The sequence below is a fragment of the Pempheris klunzingeri genome, chromosome 24 (genome assembly GCF_042242105.1).
Source record: "Pempheris klunzingeri isolate RE-2024b chromosome 24, fPemKlu1.hap1, whole genome shotgun sequence".
Classification (NCBI taxonomy): Eukaryota; Metazoa; Chordata; class Actinopteri; order Acropomatiformes; family Pempheridae; genus Pempheris; species Pempheris klunzingeri.
The window spans coordinates 1,397,064-1,412,592 of NC_092035.1; the positions used below are offsets into that span (position 1 = coordinate 1,397,064).

The 15,529-nt window shown below is 42.9% G+C and overlaps 1 protein-coding gene across 1 annotated transcript; it reads right to left on the reverse strand.

Annotated features, from left to right (window-relative positions):
- Positions 1-788: 788 nt before the first annotated feature.
- dnpep (aspartyl aminopeptidase) lies at positions 789-10,509 on the reverse strand. Its single transcript, XM_070855519.1, has 15 exons — positions 10,451-10,509; positions 9,967-10,057; positions 8,636-8,724; positions 7,804-7,917; positions 7,062-7,187; positions 5,513-5,637; positions 5,144-5,228; positions 4,830-4,937; positions 4,230-4,307; positions 4,030-4,110; positions 3,355-3,515; positions 2,957-2,996; positions 2,573-2,674; positions 1,421-1,588; positions 789-1,026 (listed from the first exon to the last, which is right to left on the reverse strand). Exons 1-15 carry the CDS (start codon positions 10,454-10,456, stop codon positions 976-978), a joined length of 1,425 nt encoding a protein of 474 aa, XP_070711620.1. The 5' UTR covers positions 10,457-10,509; the 3' UTR covers positions 789-975.
- Positions 10,510-15,529: the final 5,020 nt, after the last annotated feature.

Sequence of the window (15,529 nt, forward strand, 5' to 3'; positions counted from 1 at the left end):
GGTGGTGCACAAGACTGATGGAGAGGAAGTGTGTGTGAGCAAGAGTGTGTGAGGGAGGGAGGGAGGGAGGGAGGGAGGGAGAGAGGGAGGGAGGTTGGCTGGAAAACCAGGGCTGCACACTGCAAGAAATATTACAAGACTTGAGCTGAGCTAAAAAAAAGAACTGCTCAGTGCTTCAGCTAGAACATCATCAGAGGGGGAGGAAAAGAAGTGCACTGACCCTTTAAAATGATTTAAGAGGAGTCTGTTTTATGTAGCAGTGATGAAGAAACATCATCATTAACCATCATTCATTTGAATGATACAAAAATATATCTTAGAACCTCTTCATCTGTTTTGTGTGTAAACACATGAAGCTGCTGTCAGATGAAGCAGAATGTTTCTGAGACGTAGATTAGAAACCAAAGGGTTTATAAAGCCTGGGTCTCTGGTCAGCACTGATCCAGTGTCCAGGCTTCAGAAGAACGTGTTGACTGGTTCTTGTAGACCAGCTGAGAGGTGATTCAGTGAGTTTTCTCTCCTTCAGCCTGTTAAGGACACTTATTTCTTACTTTCTGGGGAAATAAGGAGAGAAACTCTGTGTTTCTTGCAGCGTGGCGTCTGCATCATGACTTCATGTGGATCAGAAGTCACGCTGCCAAAAGCGCTGCTGAGAGACTTGGCAGAGGAGCACATCTGGCTCCTGACGGCGTTTCATTAGAAGTGAGGAGGTGAAATTAAATGACAGCAGCTTCTCCTGCAGGATGGAGCAGCCAAACAGGGAGGACAGACACTGGAGCTCTCTGGAAACTTCACAGGACTTTATTATTTTCAGTATTACAATTTCAGTTCATGAGAAAGATGAAGAAGTGCTCGTGTGCTGAAATGTGGTGAGATTTTCTGCGTTGGGGGGCACGATTACAGCGTTCAGGGGTTCAGGATCACTGACAGAACAGGTTAAGAAAATGGCTTTTCGTCTGCATCAGGTCTGGTTCTTCAGTCGACGACCAGCGTGCTCCTCACCGCCGGGAAGAACTGGAAGAACCCCTGCAGGAGACAGGAAGTGGTGAATATCTCATTAACCTTTGAGTCCAAAAACACAGAACTAGTTCTAATGTCGTGTTTTGGCCAAACAACAGTCCAAAAACCAAATATATTCAGTTTCCACCCTGAGAAAACAGGGAAGATCTGAAAATCAGCACATTTGAGAAGCTGGAATCAGAGTTTTAATGAGCAGCTCCTGTGTACCGACCGTCTGTAGACTCTTTGGATGTTACATTAAACAGCAGCAGCCTCACTTCAGTGTTTGTTTGGAGTAAAATGAGAACAACTGCATTATAAATTTGTTTTCAGCCCAGTGACGTTACAGTGCCGCCGTCCCTCAGATATTCAGAAACATCCCCCCCGCTGACCGGGCGAGGGCGCTGCACACAGGGGTTACCTTGAAGAGGGTGGTGCTCTGCAGGACGCTGGACGTGCAGCACATCTCTCGGATGGAGTGCATGGAGAGCTGCGGAGCTCCGATGTCCACCACGGGGATGCCGAGGCGGGCGGCCAGGATGGGCCCGATGGTGGTTCCACACGGGCTGTCGTTCCGGACCATCACGTCCTGCAGGAGGAAGGTGGTAAACTTAGAAAGATCTTCTAAATAAGGACGTCTATAGAGTGGAGGCTTGGAGAATCTTTAGGCAGGAAAAGACTAGAATATTCCATGTTCCTACAGTAGCCCAGAGCGGACAAACAGGGTCTTTCTTCAGTGGCCACGGTTGGAAGAGGAAGTCACTCTTTGTTGTGAGAAGTTTGAGAACCCAAAGCTTGTTATTTAACACCTTGATGTTTGTAGGAGGGGAATTCAACTGGTTGTCATCTGCCATCTGTCCACTAGGTGGCACTGAAGGCTTCACATTGTACCTTTAATAAATAAAAGTGCCTGTTTTCTTCTTCTGGTTAGTTACAGTGACACTAAAAGCTTGGGGTCACAGCAGCTTACATGTGATACTGAACAGTCCCTGCTGCTATTCAACCACAGCTGAGCGACACAAACAACCTTTATCTCCGACTCTGAAGTCGTCCAGAGGTTGTGTTCACACGGCTGGAGAGACAGAGGACAATGAATGTGTCGCTGGTCTCCTCTTCAGCCAATCAGTGAAGTCTCACTCTGCCATTTTGAGGTAAAACACCATGGAGCCCATGCTGATCACCTCCTGGGTGTCAGGTGACGTCTGCTCTCTGGATGAGTTTATTGTGGTTCGCTTTAAGATTTCTGCCCAACTTCTACGTCTAAATTAAGGTTTCTCCAGATCTAGACGTGCTAAAAGCTCTTTGCTTCATGACGTCTGCAGCCCTGGAAACAGAAACATGTGGTTTATAGCTCCTGTTAATAAGCTGCCCTCTGTCTCTCACTCCAAACATCAATGCTTTTCTTTCCCTCTCCGCGTCGTCCGGGAGCCTCTCTGCATGTTGCTAGGAGATCTGAGTCAGCTGCCGAGCCACTCGAGACACACAAAGAGGAGGAAGGCTGCGAGTTCATCTGTAATCACACACACACACACACACACACACACACACACACTCACACACACACACACAGTACCTGCAGAGGCACCCCGACCTTGCTGGCGACCTCTCTAACGACGGAGGCGGTGACGGCCGTGGTGGCGTACCGCTGGTTGCTGTTAAACTTGATCACTGGGCCCTGAAGGAATAAATGTAGAGATGTGAATTTATCATCATCATCATCATCATCATGTGAATCTGACAGTGTTTTACATCACGTGTGGTCTAAACATAATCACTGGAAAGCATCAAAGAAGTACAGACAGACAAAAGCAGGCCAGCCTTTGTGTTAGTGAAGCTAAGACCAACACATATTTAGGATTTCTACTGACGCTGGCAGTTAAAGTCCACAGACACAGATAAACGGACTCGTCTTTAAAGCTGCTGAGTAAATGTAGAAGACAACAACAGGTCTCTTCACCTTGTGGAAAGCCGGCCGATGGTTCTCCTCATGCTTCTCCCTGAGAAGGAGAGAAAAATGAGACAGAAAATCCTCACTTGGTGTTTTAAGTTGTCGTCAGCTTCGTGTTTATTGGACAAACTTTCTGTGCAACTGATGATGAAACTGATTTTGGAGAGGATTTTTTTTCCAAACTTCAATTTTTTGATTGAATTTGGAGTAAAAACTCTGAATTAAAACAAACTAAAGCAGAAATATTCTGTCACATGAACAATAATCAGTCTGCTTGGCTTTGTTACATTCAGTCCCAAACACACTTCAACATGTGATGCCTTCAGTGACCGAGCAGCTCCTGTGTTTGTTATTGTAGACACTGTGTGTGTCTGTGTGTGTGTGTGTGTGTGTGTGCAGACACTGACTCGTAGTTGGGGTGCACGGCGTGCGCCATGTCAGCGCTGATCATGAAGGAGAGCGGCGCCGCCTGCTGGAAGGCGGTGAGGTTGGAGGCGGAGGCGGCGAGGCGGGTGAGGATGAGCTCCGTCAGGTTGGACTGAGCCCCCTGAGCGCTCTCTGAGCCCACCTACAGGACACACACACACACACACACACACACACACACACACACACACACACACACACACACACACACACACACACACACACACACACACACACACACACACACACACACACACACACACACACACACACACACACACAGATGGTTCTAATACAGGATTCTTGTCATTATCGATCATCTATTCATTTCCTCCTCACTGTTTAGTCTCTGAAACATATTATTAAACAACATATTCAGACAAACAGAGAAAAGCAGCAGACGTCATCTGTTAGAACACCTGCACGACTCCTCACGGGGAAAAGCAGGACGGACAGGTTTCTGACACACAACACTTCTGATGCACGAGGATTAGAAGATAAATGTGAGGAATGTCAGCAATAAAAAGACTCCACAGTCTGAAACACATCAGTACAAGAACAAGCAGGAATCCAGGTGTGACGGGACTCGTTGTTCTAAATCTAAAAGTGTTCTCGGCACAGGAAGCAGAAACCGATCCAGCTTCCATCTGGCTCACCTCTTCGTTGTCGTACAGCGTGATCATGCGGACGTTGGGGTCTTTGCCCAGCGAGTCTCCTGAGCAGGACTCCACCAGCCCCTGAGAGACACCACAGGTAGAATCACATAATGTCTGGCTGGTGTCAATTCAGTGAGGTCGGTGTGTTTTGTGAACTCGTGCTGTGACATAAACACTCTGATAGTGAAGATGAACCTGACCTGCAGGGCGCAGTAGCAGCTGTGGAGGTTGTCCAGACGAGGAGAGTAAATGAACTCCTCATACACACCTCCCAGCGCCTGCACAGACCACAGAAGAAGAACGTCAAGCGGAGAAAAGACTCTTAGAACTTAGAAAGAGTCGTTCGTGGATTCATTCCAGCTCCTGCAGCTCCTGCAGCGCTCCCTTCTCTTCTCCTGCCTCACAACAAAGACAGTTTAAAGTTTTAATGGTCACTTCTGAGGCTGGTGCAGCGTTAGCGTTATTTTCAGCTGAGATCCTGATGCACCAGCAGCAGCAGATCTTTTAAAAACTCCTTCACTGATTATTGATTTTACTGTTTGTTGTTACAGTCTTACGTTGTACTTTATCACACACGGTTTGTGTTCTGTCTTTAAAAGGGCTCTATTAATAAAAGTAGTATTATCATTATGGACAAGATGTTACTGCGTTCTTCATATTGATGTGTCTGAATCCTGATCAGACACATACAGTTTGTCCTGATTGATCTTTTGTTCCGGTGACACTTGGCGATCAAACACATGATCACATCCGTCTGTTCTCCACAGATTAAAATACAACCTCCAGATTCTGTAGCTCACCCCCGGCTGAGTGTCGGTCAGACACAGCTCAAAGTCCATGAGGGCTTCGGGCTCCACTCCCAGCTCTGAGCACAGCACCTTCACCAGCGCTGGGTGGTGCTTCTCCGCCTGAGGAGGGACGACACAACAGAACGATGGTTTCCTCTCTGGGTTTAAGCCTCAATTATGTTTTTGCTGCTGCAAATTTGGCAGAAAAACAGCCACAATTTGGTGTTTCTGCCTCTCTAATGTTCTCAAGAGCTGGTCAGTGATTGTGTTATTTATCAAGGTAACAGACACCAGCGTGTTCAAGTTTCCCTGGATGATGTTTTTACCGTGTTGGTGGCACATTTGGCATCTTTGGAGGCTGCAGAGCCCGACTCCAGCTCCTCCTGGACCACGGTGGCGATGATGGGCACACTGACACACAAACACATCACACACCTCGCTGTCACGTTCAGCTACAAGACCAGCCTCAACACTGTGATGATGCTGCTTCCTGCAACTTTCAAATTAAAAGCAGAAAACTGAATATTCTGACAGAAGTGGTTTTTACAGTGAGGAAACATTTATTGTCTAACAGTCTCCATCTTTTCACTTTTTCCTCCTTCACTCATCTCTGTCAACATCTCCAGTCTAAACTGTGAACCTGTCTTCGGTGTCGGGGCTCTAACCGTCCTACAGGGCTGGGTTTCATCACTTACAGGTGGTTCTCCTTGTTGGGGCCGAACGAGTCGTTGATGTCCCTCTGCAGGTGGATGGCCAGGTGAGGGATCCTGAGCAGAGGCCTGGACACGTGGACCAGCCGGTTAACCAGCCTGCTGTCAGTCTGAACACACACACACACACACACACACACACACACACACACACACACACACACACACACACACACACACACAGACACAGACACACAGACACACAGACACACAGACACACACACCCTGAAGAACTGAATACTGAATGTGTACTGGTATTAAATATATATCCACCTTTTTCTAAAAACATTTTCTTCTGTCAAGGACCAATAATTAGAAACTACAACATGTTTAAAATGAGTTTTAGAGAAAACTGCCTCTCTGTCAGCTACAGAAACAGTCCTGACACTATTATTACTGTCATTGATAACACTGATAACAACAGTCCTGACACTATTATTACTGTCATTGATAACACTGATAACAACAGTCCTGACACTATTATTACTATCATTGATAACACTGATAACAACAGTCCTGACACTATTATTACTGTCATTGATAACACTGATAACAACAGTCCTGACACTATTATTACTATCATTGATAACACTGATAACAACAGTCCTGACACTATTATTACTGTCATTGATAACACTGATAACAACAGTCCTGACACTATTATTACTGTCATTGATAACACTGATAACAACAGTCCTGACACTATTATTACTATCATTGATAACACTGATAACAACAGTCCTGACACTATTATTACTGTCATTGATAACACTGATAACAACAGTCCTGACACTATTATTACTATCATTGATAACACTGATAACAACAGTCCTGACACTATTATTACTGTCATTGATAACACTGATAACAACAGTCCTGACACTATTATTACTGTCATTGATAACACTGATAACAACAGTCCTGACACTATTACTGTCATTGATAACACTGATAACAACAGTCCTGACACTATTACTGTCATTGATAACACTGATAACAACAGTCCTGACACTATTATTACTGTCATTGATAACACTGATAACAACAGTCCTGACACTATTACTGTCATTGATAACACTGATAACAACAGTCCTGACACTATTATTACTGTCATTGATAACACTGATAACAACAGTCCTGACACTATTATTACTATCATTGATAACACTGATAACAACAGTCCTGACACTATTATTACTGTCATTGATAACACTGATAACAACAGTCCTGACACTATTACTGTCATTGATAACACTGATAACAACAGTCCTGACACTATTACTGTCATTGATAACACTGATAACAACAGTCCTGACACTATTATTACTATCATTGATAACACTGATAACAACAGTCCTGACACTATTACTATCATTGATAACACTGATAACAACAGTCCTGACACTATTACTATCATTGATAACACTGATAACAACAGTCCTGACACTATTACTATCATTGATAACACTGATAACAACAGTCCTGACACTATTATTACTATCATTGATAACACTGATAACAACAGTCCTGGTACCTTGACCATAACTCGGCCAGCGATGGTCAGGTCGCGGTCGAACCAGGTGTTCCAGATGCCGCCCCCGTAGCACTCCACCCCGACCTGCAGACAGCCCTGCTTCATCTTCTTCGACCTCGGCTTCACCTGGAAGGCGGAGAAAACATTCAAGAAGTCATGATACCTGCACCCTGTAAGTGACACAGTGCTTTATCCATCAGTGTTCTCTGAACCTGATAACGTGCTTCATGCTAGTGTTTGCTCCTCAGATAACCCTTCAGACGACACAAGCGTGTTTCATAGCCGTACTTCTGAATGCTGCTCGTTATCAGGCTGGATGACGAGCCGATCGTTTGAATGAGGGTGAGCTGGAGCAGAGAAACCTCTACAAACCTGCAGGGCAGTGGGAAACACTGCTGCAGAGGCCCAATCAGACCGAAGAAGACTTGTGGTGATTGGCTGCAAGCAAAACCAAATAAATCCTTCTGTGTACAAGAAGGACTGAATGCAGCCAGCGTCAGACTGCTGATATCCGGCCCTACAAATGATTCACAGAGTTTCATGTAGGATGCCGAAGTCTCTTCTTTCAGATTTCAGGATTACTTTTACTTTTGCATCAAAGCACAACCATGTCGAGGCACATACGGCTCTTCAGCGCGCCTCCATCTAATGTATCAGACACAGGACGCTGAGACAGGACGCCAAAGACAAGCTGCATCTGAGTTCTCTGACTGCTCTGTAGGGATGTAAGACAGGCTCTCACCCTGAGGCAGGGGCTGTCCGTGTGGGCTCCCACCATGGAGAAGCCGTTTCCTGGCAGGTAGTGTCCGCCCACAGCGAAGGCGATGAGGCTGGAGAAGTTCCTGGTCACAAAGTACTGAAGAGAGCAGAGATTATTCTACCGACAGCACACACACACACTTTAAGGAGATGCACATTTATTCTCACTCTTTTTTCCTGACTTCATTTGAGGAGAAACAAACCAAACAAACTCTAGTTTCCATGTTGAGATCTTTGACTTCAGTTAAAGCAGCAATACTACAGTGTAGAAAGTCCTGAATTAAAATAGACTTTCAGCACCAAAAGTAAAAGAATCGACGTGCTGCGATTAAATGAACCAACTAATTGATAATCCATTCATTGGTTGGAATAAGTGTGAATACTTTCTTGTTTCTTTCCTCCTCTGTGACATTAAACTGAACGTCTTTGGGTTTGTGGACAAAACAAGATGCAAACTTTGGCTTTGGGAATTGGCTTTGTTATTTTAGAGACCCAGCAGCCAATCAATTAATAGAAAACATAATCTAAAGATGAAGCAACAATGAAAAGAATTGTTATTTGCAGCCCTGATGCAGAAGGGCCCATTTCAGAACCATATGTATGATATTATGTGTTCATCTGTACATCCTAAATAATTAATACAGGATCATTTATTAGTTAGTTCAAATTCTGTAACATCCATCTAATAATCTGCAAAGTAACTTAAACTGTTCACAAGCAAACTGTTTAATTTCCAAATTCACTCTGAAGGTCCCAGAACTTTAAAACACCGCCGTCATGCTGAACTCTTCACAGCACCACTGACTCAGACCGACCTTGCTGGACGGCCTGATGTCCCACTGCTCCGTCTCCTTCAGCTCGATGAAGCCGGCCGCCAACAGACGCCGGCGGCATTCTTCAACCACTGCAGGGACGAAGAGAAGAGGAAGAGGAGGAGGAGGAGGAGGTGATGCAGACAAGTTCAGTGCTGCACCAATGTAAGAGGAGGCTTTTGTTGTTTCTTTGTCTCTAAAGGTTTTATCGTCTTTAATCCTGACATCTGTATATTAGCATGCAGCCTGATGTCTTATCATTAGTTTGAAAGCACTTTGAACTGCACTAATGTCTGTGAAAGAACAGATAGAACAGATAAAACTAATCCATTCAAAAGAAAATGCTGGAAAAAAGCTCTGAATTCAATCAAAAATGTTGCTGAATGTCGATAAACCCACAATATGTTCCACTAAAACTAACCAGGCAGGTTTCTTCTTCATCCCTGAACAGTGTTAGAACGAGCACTCATACAGCAGTGACTTTACCACATGTATGTTTAAAAGGGCTTTGAATAACATCACACGTGCTGTTTTTCTATAATATTTATTATTTCTCCTCCTTTATCATCACATACTTAATAAAGAACTGACTCCTTTATTTTTTATTGCTTTCGGGCTCGTTTGTGGAAAACTCAGAGGGATGCCAGAGGTCACAGTGCAAAGGTAGGAGACCTTTGTGTGACAGATCTGCTTCATCTGCAGAGCCTCTCTCTTATCTCAGGCTCAAAGTCGTCTGTTAATCTCTTCTTTGCACCTCCTGAACGCTGACACAAGCACATCTCTTTGTTCTCACGCTGGACACCAGAGAGCTTCATATCAGACTCCCAACAGCCGAGAGGTGATCGAATATAAACTGCTACCTTATCTGGACAGTAAATCTCTTAAACTATATAAACTATGAGCAGAAAGCTTTAGAATAACAAGGTGTTTGTAGGTTCTGCAGGAAATATGATGTTACTGCATTAAACTTTCAAACTTTAAAGGTTTAAAGGTTTAAAAGTGCACAAAATGTGACAGAAATCATCACATCCAGACACTTAATCCCTAAAATGAAGTGCCACATATTATAACATCTAAAACATATTAGGTTTTCTCTCTTTTAATTTATTTATAAGTTCAATAACATTTATTTGGTTTTCAAACTGTTACATGAGGATCAATAAGGTGCTTACATTCTAAACTACATTTATTTACCATTCATTTATCAGATTATTAGGTTTTTCACATGTAGGTGACACTAATGCAAATACAGCTGGTGCAAAAGGTGCATTTCACCATTTTTAAAATGGTCAGTGTAAATCTGGAAATCTGGAGAATTACAGGACGCACTGTACCGTGATAAGGAGACACTCCTCTGTTGACAAACTGCAGGAACTCTTTGGCTGCGGACTGCACGGCATCCTTGGAGCTCTTCATGATCACAGACTGAGGGAAAAACAGCAGAAACAGCAAAGCTAGCAACTGGAGAACAGCGAGTTCCACTTTCGGACACTGATTACGAATTTTCAGCCTCGTCTTTCCTAACGTTACTTTTCAACAGGCTAGGAGTATATACTAATAACCCAACAAATACAGATATAAAAGAAGTAAGATTACAAATAGTTTGGTCTCATCATGGCGTAAAAGCGACACTTGTCCGATAAAAGACGCAGCGGTGGTCGGCTAACTTTGCTAGCTAACCTGTACGGGACAGCTCAAGCTTTCTGCCGCCTCTCCCTCGCTCCTCTTCCTCTGCGGGCCAAAGTCAAAGCAGCTCTCGGTGAGGGGACAACACCTCCACATACCGCAGAGACAATAATCATTTTTGATCGCACTTACCTGCATTAATTGGACTTTCAAACTCTGAACTCCGGCGTAATACCTGGCAGGCAGACAATCTGACAGCAGCGGAGAGAGAAGAAGTGGCTGCTTTTAGACAGCGCGTCACAGCGACACCCAGCGGCCAGGCGGTGCAACTACACCCCCACTTTTTTTTATTTTTTTCTCTCTTTGTTCTTTTGTCTTAATCATTCATATTTATTTATATTATACATATATATATATAATATTATTATTTATATCTTGTCTATAAGTCAATGTGTAATCCCATAATAAACACTAGGCCTATATAATGCTCCAAACCTTGTGGTGTATCCCACAATTTCTTGCACACGATAAATATGTTTAATGGAGAATTCATGTGATCTTTGTCAAGATATTATTGTGGTGATTAACCAAGTTGCATTCATTACTGGTGAATATGTCACATGAGGTGTATTTAAACTCCACCAGCTGTTTGAATGCATGTTTTTGAGTTTAAACACTTTTATCCCCTTTCATCTCTGCACGACCCTCTGAAGACCAAAATGCTTTTCTTAATGCCAATAACTGGGTCAATATCACTATAAAGTGCCTTTGGTGAAATGTAGCAGAATAATTAAACTCTGAGGTCTTATTATAAGTGACCAAAGATTTGCACACATATCCCATGTCCCACACACTGTTCTGCTAACTTCAGTGTGTGTAATAAGTGGTTAAATGATACTAAATCTAAATTTTTTTACATGATTTTATTGTCACAACAAGTTATTTGATAAAACAAGTCATTTTGATCATGTATATTCTATTTTCATAACAGTATTGAACATTTTGCATGTGTCCCTGAGATTGCTGTCCACCCTGTCATTTTGGGCTAACTGCCCCTTTAAGAAACCCGCTGACGTTTTCAGTGACATCACAACCAGCACTTTGTCTTTCTTCAGTGGAGGCTGAAACAGTGGCTAGTAAGTATTTACACTTATGTTTGGTCATTTTCATCATGTTAGGTGTTTAGTTAGATGTTGTCAAGCTTCACATGTCCACTCTGCCATAGTGAAATATCAATTAATATAAAAACCTTTCAGAAATTCGAAATATATGTGTTAAAACAGGGGTCACCAGGTCGCCCCCAAGGACCACATGAGTCGCCCCCTGCAGGCCTGTTCTAAAAATAGCACAACTCACCAGTGAGCTGCGTATAAAATTTTATTTTTTTCTGTTGCTATTCTTTTTTTAATCACACTTGTATTTATATAGATTCGAAAATGACAATATCTTAAAAAATAAAAGAATTAGTTTAGATAGTTTTATGTGACCTCTGACCTCTCCGAGGTCAGAGGTCAGTGTTGAACTTTGGCGCTCGTGCAGAGTAAGCTAGCAGGCGCAGCGGAGATGATGGAGCTGAATGCGGTTTCTAACCCAAAAAACATGGCAGAAAAAAGAAAGAAAGCTCATCATTTTCACAGTGAATGGGAGGAAGAGTTCTTTGTTACTACTGTGAAAGAAAACTGCGTGTGTCTCATTTGCGGGGCGACGACAAAGCGGCACAAAGTGGAGAGACACTTCACTACGGGTCACAGAGCTAGCATGCTAACTGTCATGCTAACTAGCATGCTAACTGCCATGCTAACTGCCCACCGGGAAGCTACGGGCAGAAACAGCCCGTGAGCTGAAGGCAGCTTTGGGTAAGCAGCAGTCTGTTTTCACCAGGCCGGAGGAAAAATCCCAACAAGCAGCCGAAGCCTCGTTTAGAGCTCCACATTTTCAAACAGATACCAGATGTTGTCAGGGGCAACATGGCGGTGTCATGGCAACGGTAAATAAAAATATTGATTTTTAATTGTGTTCAATTCAAAAGTGTGTTCATGAAATGTAAACAGAGATAATTTTGTTGAAAATGCCGCAGATTTGTTCATTAGTTTAAAATGTGGTAAGATTTATTTAAAAATATGAAAGTTGATTTTTCTTAAACATTAAATAATTGATAACTTTTACAAACACAGTTGATGATGTGTTTAAAGGCTCTTTGTCAGTGGGCAGTGAAAATGGAACATTTGTTCTATGAAATGTTGTAGAAGTGATCATCTGAAAATTTAAACAGTTGCTGAGATTAATAGAAATTAAATGTGTAATATTGATTTTATCTGTTTCCCACCTTGTTAAGTCATTGTTGATGATTATTGTGAGAAATCACGAACGTGATCAGTGTCTTCACAAAGATGAGTATCATTAATCAATAATAATAATATATAACTAAAGGCAAACTGAGCTCATTTGTTATTTCAGAGTGTGACAAACTGGTAGCCCTTCGTCTGACGCAGTACCATGAAGTAGCTCTCAGCTTCTAAAAGGTTGGTGACCCCTGTGTTAAACAGTACACAGTCCGCTTACTAACTGAATCATGTTGCTAAGTGAAGGTCCACCATGTGCTCATTGAATGCTAACATTAGCCAAAAATGTCCACCCTGTCAGCAAGCCTTCCATGACAGGGTGGACATGGTTGCCCTAATTTCATTACTATCCAAATACTTTTCCCATTAACTAAAACATAGTGTCGAGAAAGGGACTAAATAGCTTTCTGAAAATATGCATTTTATAATCATATAAAGTCTCAAAGGCACCTTATGGTGATTATTGACCAAACTCACACAGTAATATTCATACTGAATCATTTCATAATAGACTGTGTCTCCAAATGTATTTTTCAGAAAAACTGAAGGATTAAATGTTCCCTCCATGGCTGAGAAAATCCTCCAACTTCTTAAGATACTGTAAATAAAAAAAACCCATTATATTAGCGATGATTTCCCATTTAGCTGAAGCCAGTAGGTGGTGGGATCCACCCTGCAAACCTCCATTTTCAGACATTATAAATACAAATTGTTCAAGTCAAAAGGCCTTATTTGGACTGGCTGCAGTTTTAATGACAAAAAAAAAACTTTTCTCTACTTTTAGTTGGAAATTAAGGCCAAATTAATCCTTTTATTTTGAAGCCATCCTCTGATTTACAACCTCTCTCTGTCTCTGTCTGTCTGTCTGACTCATTCATGTTAGTTTACTCTCCAACCCCCCCACCCCCCCCAAAAGATGCAGCCATTTATCACGGTATCGCCACAGGAACCGGCCTTATATAGTCCTGAACGAGGAGGAGGAGGAGGGGAGGGAGAGCCAGAAAATGATGAAGACATGTTTATATCAGCTGCTCTTGAGCAAGCCCAGGGGGACAAACACACACACACACATTCAGGCTCTATTAATAAATGTGTGAGCAACAGGCTGCAGTAGAGGAGCAGCAGTGGGTGTGTTACATACTGGGACCTTATGGGAATATTTGTAATTCACTGGTAGCCTAATGTTCAGTGTTTAATGGTACAATAACAGGACTCTGGTCTAATTACGTAATCTCACCTTTTATTTCTAGTTTTCCTGTGATGCTTCCTGAATTTCATCACAGGCAGAACTTGTGATGTTAAAACTAATATCCTGTATGAGAAAAATAATCAGTATTGCATGTACATTTATGCTTAATAATGGAATTGTGCATCTAAAAACACATGCTGAAGCTGTTAATAACCAAAAGGGCTCATGCATCGTTTGTCAAGCAGCCTTATTGCTGATTCCTCTCTGACTGAAAGTTTAAAGTCACCACTTCCAGCACCGCCGATTTGTGATGTCACAGTGTACTGGCCCCGCTGTGACGTCACTGTGCACACTGTGACATCACTGGTCGGCAAAATACTATCAGTACTTTGAAAACTTGAAGACTTGCTCATCATTAGGTGTCATTGCACCCAAAGTACTTCCATAGTTTAAGATAGTTTATCCAATAAAGCTGGAAGTGTGAGGAAGCTTCTCCTGAATGCAACCTGGAGCTTCATAAAATATATTTTTATCACCTCAGAACAAGTTTTTAAGACATTTTGAGTTACAATGAGTCCCAAAAATGTGTCAGTTGTTCCCTGTAAAGACATTTTAAACACAGCGTGCCTCAGAGGACATTTGAGTCCTTTGTGTGTGCTGGCAGAGGGAAGCCTCTGTTTAAATCCTCCCCACTGTCACACACTCTAATGATAGCATCATTAATGGCACATATTGTTTGGGCTTTCTCCTGCAGGCACACTCTGCATCTCCCCGGCCCTCAGGATGGGATACTTTTCCTTTTTAAGGCAGGTTAGCCAAAGCTCTTCCCCCCACGTGTGCCGTCATTAACAACCTGCACCGTCTCGCCATGTGAGGACGTCGCAGAGGTTTCAGAGCCACCGTCCGTCCTTGCATCCTCACATCGTTATGTCATGAGATCACAGGCGCGGAGGAAGAGGATTTTCTCAGGAAGCTGTGTGATTCAACAAGTCGAGGCCTTCTGAGACGACTCATGATAGTTTACGCCGATCTGACGTGTCTGAGGTTAAGATCTGGTTACGTTAACTACTTAGTTAACTCATGGTTTATTAAAGAAAATGACATTAGCACTGCATGACAAACTCAACCCCTCATTCACTTCAGTTAGACTCTGAGTTAGTGCGACATTTGTCAATCACATACATGCAAATATTTCGATTCATCAGTGTTTTGGCACCTGAAACGCCTTCACACTCGTGGATCTGCTGCTCGAACCTGCCGTCGTGCATCACATGCAGCTGTATCAACACACCTCCACCTCCACAGAGGAAGAAATCTGTTATTTTCCCATCAGAAAATCACACAAGAACTCAAACAGGTCGTCTTTGGGTGCATTTCATGATCTCACGTCCCGACACGTCCGTGATCTGGTTATTTAGCCTCATTAAGGTTGCGCTTTGTCCCGTTATCCAGCTTTTGTTGTTCAATTGGACCTAAAGGGTTGATTTCCTCATTTTTAGGGACATTAACCTCCCATGTTTCAGCTGTTTCACATCAGTTCATGGACACAGAATCAGCAGCACAGATAGTTGAAATGATTCTCAGGGTATAAAGGGACGTCGGTGAGTTGATGCGACGGAAGTTAAAAGGAAAGAAAGTGGCAGAGAGACAAAGGAGGAGAGGGAACATGACAAATGAATGAAGGAGGGGTGGCGATGGGGAGAGGAGGGGAGGCAGAGAGTGATACTGATGGGGAGGGAG